Genomic DNA, 5,000 nt, shown 5'->3' with positions numbered 1-5,000 from the left:
CATAAACAAACACAGACACAGACACAGACACAGACACACACACAGACACACACACACAGACACACACACACACACACACACACACACACACACACACAGCCTCTGTGTGCTGCCAAAGCCTGCCAGCTGCCGCAGGGACCCCAGTGACACATCCTTCCCTGCAATACCTAATAAAGAAGCAGCATCCGGAGCCAGGGAACACCACACACTACCCCCTATACACACACACACACACACACACACATACACACAAAGCCTCGGTTGCCGTCTGTTTTAGTTCCTAATATTACCCCCTGGGGATTCGCTGTGTATGAGAATGGCCAAAGCAGGGCAATGGAATGCCACCACCTTTTGTGTGTTAGGGTGTGTGTCTGTGTCTATGTGTTTGTCTGTCCAGCTGTCTGCATGAGAGTTATGGATGCATGTCTGTTATTGTGTGAGTGTGGGTACTACACATCAGTGGAGGTTGGCGATGTGACCCCCCTCAATTAATTTATTATTTATTTCATTGTACTTTGCAAATCTAGATAAAGCATTATATAAATGTCATGTTATTGTTTTATGTTGTTTGTTTTATTAACCCTATATATTCTGTGTGTGTGTGTCTGTGTGTGTGCATGTGTGCATGGCTGTATAGTCTGCTCTAGCTGGTGACAATTTCAGAAGTCCTAACCCAGAGTCCCTTGAGTTTCACACACACGTGTTATTGTATGTGTGTGAGAATGTGTGAGCTTCTAACATGCCATTTACAAGGTGTGAGGTATAAACACAATAACTATAGCCTGTAAAGGAGATGAGAGGCCTGGGTGACACAGACGTGTGTGTGTGTGTGTGTGTGTGTGTGTGTGTGTGTGTGTGTGTTGCCATTTAAACTCCTCACCTCAATGCTGTCAGCACCTTTGAATCCAATGGGCACCTGTGTGTGTAGCAGTGATACACCTGTTTCTTGTCTGTATGAATGTCTGTATAAGTGTGTGTGTGTGTGTGCGTGCGTGCGTGCGTGCGTGCGTCGTGCGTGCGTGTCTGTGTGCACATACAGTATGTGTATGAGAGCCCGAGGCAGACTTTGGGGGGGAGACAGCTGGGTTTTAGGGATCTCCTTTATGCTCTTTAGGGCAGTAAGCCCAGAGATCAGCCGTAAGAGCAGGCCTTATCCAGGCCCTCGCCCATTATCCTAATACACCCTTAATGTGATGCACTACAGGCCTGCTGGGCACCCCTGGGCTAATACTGACTCTTGAGAGGGGGCTAGCCTATGGCAATGTGTTGATGATGGTGATCAGGATTGCTTGTCTCAGGATTGACTTAGTCTGTGAAAATATGCACCCTTCTTTAAAAAGTCATTGTCCCTATTTTATATGCTATCATTAATGAATTCGTATTGCTGTGCACTTGTGTTACGATATTAATCTTTGTTTTTGTTAAGATTAAAATGTTTTATATGACTTTAAATTGTAAGTCATTTGGATACATGCACTTACTTAATACATCTAAATACATCTACTACTGACTGCAGCTATCTCTGAGAGTGTTTTGCGTTCTGAATCCCAAAGCTCATCAGGTATAGTGTACCTCTCACCTTTCCTCAACCTACTCAAGCAGCTTTGCCAAGCGCTGATAAATATGTATGCCTTTGTTTCATAATCACTGTATGCTTTTGCTTTCAGTGGACTGTAAATCACCTAACGTCCATGCATTTATTAAATGACACAATATAAATATGGATATTAATGCAGCGGTATATGACCTCCCCTCTGAGAGATGAAGGATGATTAGGTTGAGCTTCAACCTCACTCTTCAATCCTCACTCTGTCCGCAATATTATGTAAATGTTTATTCAGATTATAGGATAGGCCTCCATTACTGCATTGCCATTTAATACATCTGACAAGTGATCAAATTTTAAAGTCAATCCCAATTGTTATAAATGGAATATAGGATGGGATTCATTCACTGACCTTGTTTTTAGGTAAGATAAGGTAAAGTGACTTTATTTATATAGCGCATTTAATATGTTCAGAGTGCAACCCAAAGCTGCCCTAATGCTGCCTCAGGTCATGCACAGGAATGGCCATTGTGCAGTATGATGCTGTTGCTAAGGCTCAAGTATGTTTTTAGGGTGAGTTTGTCTGTATGCAGACAGGACAGTGGACAGTGACAGGAGAGGAGTGGTATCGGGAAATAAGCACAGGGAAGAATCCAACCAGGGGTCACTTGGACCCCCATGTGGTCGAGATGTTACCACTGGAGTCACAGTTCCCCCCCAAGTTTTACCTTCTGAAGTGGTCACAGAGGGTCCCCACGAGCTCCCCGACACGGTCCTGGTTTGTGCAGAGCTGACCGCGCTGCAGGTAGACCAGGAAGTCGTCCTGATTGGAAGTGTGTAGCGCCACCATCTGGTCACTTCCGCTAGTGACGCTCAAACTGGTCACCTGCAAAGACATAAGGAGGGAGGGGTTAAAAACATACACACAAATACACAGATGCACACACGCATGCTCATACATATACACACGCACACTCACACACACACACACACACACAAAGATACAGGCACAAAACATGAAAATGCAAGCTTTTAATTCCATATAACATGAACCTATCCTAAATATTATCCATAACTAGCTTTGTAAATTCCATTATTCAGATTCCTGCAGGTGAGAAAAGGGGCCGAGAAAACCAGATGTTTGAATTAAAATGTGTGATCACACCAGGTTATTTAAATCTAACCTGCGGGAGCGCTTAACACGCGGCAACGCACAGACTATGTTTGTGCAGTGTGAGATATAAGGGAGGGAGAGAAAGAAGGCAAGACAGACAGTGAGAGTGAGCGAGAGTATATGTATGCTATACAGGACCCGCTCTAGGTAGGGGCCATTGGAGCAGCACTGTGTCTTGCCCACCCAAACAAAGTCAAGAATATTTTTTAGCTCTGCACAGTGTGCGGCTTCAAACCCAGCTTGGATGTAGATGAGTTGGTGTTGAGTGTAATGGTAGCTAGCTGGTACAGTAGCTGTGCAGTAGGCATATGTATGAATGTTAGGTAGCTTAAACCACCCTCCTGATGCCTTAAAGGAAAACCTAGCCATTTTTCATATAGATCTCGTTTTGTCGAAGTCACTGAGTACTGCCGGTACGAGTAAAAATCCAGAAAACAATCGGTGCTACCTACCTCAAGTTGCTGCAGCCAACAGCTAGAGTAGTCAGGCAGCTACAGTGCTATACCCTGGGGGGCATGATTTGAAAGATGCCCCAGAGTGTAGCACTGTAGCTGCCTGGCTGCTCTAGCTGTTGGCAGGGATAGGCAAAATACATCAAAATGTATTTTAAAATGAAATATCAAATAACCTAATTTTAAGTGTATCAAAATAAACTACAAAATACATTAGCCACACCATGTATCACAATAAAATACTGTATTTTTGTATTTTGAAAGCACTAAAAATACTAAAGAAAATAATTTAAAGGGAGCATGATTCTCTGATCACTTTGCAAACCTTATCTGTCTATTTAATCTATTCCTTCATCAGTATACTGACTGTATAGTAAACTGTAAAGTACAGCGTTTGAGAGCAGCAGCTTTTCTCTGACTACGAGACATATCATAAACTTCAATCAATCAACAGATCAACTATGCTGACCTGCCTCCTACATCTCATAGCTTAAATACTGTATCAGGGATGCAGATTAAGCAATATTGAAGGGCAACCACATAACTGGTTTCATCTGTTCCGATTGGATGATTAAAGTTGACAATTTCTCAAGATCTTCTTAGATTTCCTTTCAGCATGTTTCTGTGTAGACAACAAGACATTTGTGCTGAAACAGGAGGAATCTCCAGGAAGGGCACGTTCAACCACTATCATTTCCAATTCTATTGAAGCCAATGAAAAATGAGAACAATGGTGTCTTCAAAGATGCTTCTAAAGGACGTGATCTGCGTTCTGCGCACGCGGCACTGGTGAGTGACACCAGAATTGCATCATCTTTGCAGAATGCGTGGGGTGTCTTGTGTCTCGAAATATTTGTGACCGTGCATCAAGAGGACTTGCGAGAGCGCGTAGACAGCGCAGATGCCCGGATTGAGCAATATTGCAGGGCAACCGCATAACCAGTTCCATTTGTTCAGACTGGATGATTAAAGTTCTCAAGAAACTTGAGGTTGGTATGAGAGGGAGTGTTTTGTACAGTATGTGTGATCAACCTACAAGTTACTCATCTTGCACTGAATCATCTTCCTGAATCTCAATTTTATGATCACAACAAGTCTGGGCAAATTACGTCAGGACCAGTCAGAGGCTACAGTTATTTTGATTTGAAATACTAATTTTAAATACATATCAAAAATACTGCCCATCCCTGGCTGTTGACTGCAGCAACTCGAGCTAGGTAGCACAGATTTTTTTGTGTTTGTGTTTTGTGTTTATGTCAATTTGACCGCTTTGCTATATTGCCCACCCAAAATTTCTACCAGCCCACCCAAATGTAGTACGCTAGAACCAGCCCTGATGCTATAGTGTGTGTGTGTGTGTGTGTGTGTGTGTGTGTGTGTGTGTGTGTGTGTGTGTGTGTGTCTGTGCTGACAGCACAGCACAACGGGATGGTCACCATTTAGTATGAGAGGGAGGGAGGTAGAGGTAGAGTTTGGTGTGAGCTAAGCCTCTTACAGCTGACTGGACGCACACAAGCAAACGCAGGTTAATCCATCGCTACACTGTCCAACTTGGCACAAGCAGGGATACAGCAGAGGATGGGGACAACCTGTACCTGTGCCACACGCACATGTACACACACACACACACACACACACACACAGGAGCTGGGATGGATAGATAGGGATATCTCAGTAGGCTAAAGAGGTGAGCTGTCAGCTGAGGCTTCGTAAGGAACTCTGAGTCACACTGGGCTGCATTTACCCCACAGCACCTACCCCACTCCTTGTGCACACTGTTATACTCAAATTGGTTAAAGACCATCACAGACAATATTGAGCTCTGTTT

At 43.7% G+C, this 5,000-nt stretch overlaps 1 protein-coding gene across 1 annotated transcript in view; it reads right to left on the bottom strand.

Moving 5' to 3' along the window:
- myo1g (myosin IG) overlaps positions 1 to 5,000 on the bottom strand; it is a 59,434-nt gene that overhangs the window by 18,695 nt on the left and 35,739 nt on the right. The window contains exon 22 of the mRNA XM_048229829.1: positions 2,275 to 2,432. Within this exon, the coding sequence (XP_048085786.1) occupies positions 2,275 to 2,432 (158 nt within the window). The remainder of the gene's footprint in view (positions 1 to 2,274; positions 2,433 to 5,000) is intronic.

The sequence above is a fragment of the Alosa alosa genome, chromosome 20 (genome assembly GCF_017589495.1).
Source record: "Alosa alosa isolate M-15738 ecotype Scorff River chromosome 20, AALO_Geno_1.1, whole genome shotgun sequence".
NCBI classification, from domain to species: domain Eukaryota; kingdom Metazoa; phylum Chordata; class Actinopteri; order Clupeiformes; family Clupeidae; genus Alosa; species Alosa alosa.
The sequence above is the reverse complement of the archived record's forward strand: the minus strand, read 5'-3'. Positions and strand labels throughout refer to the sequence as shown.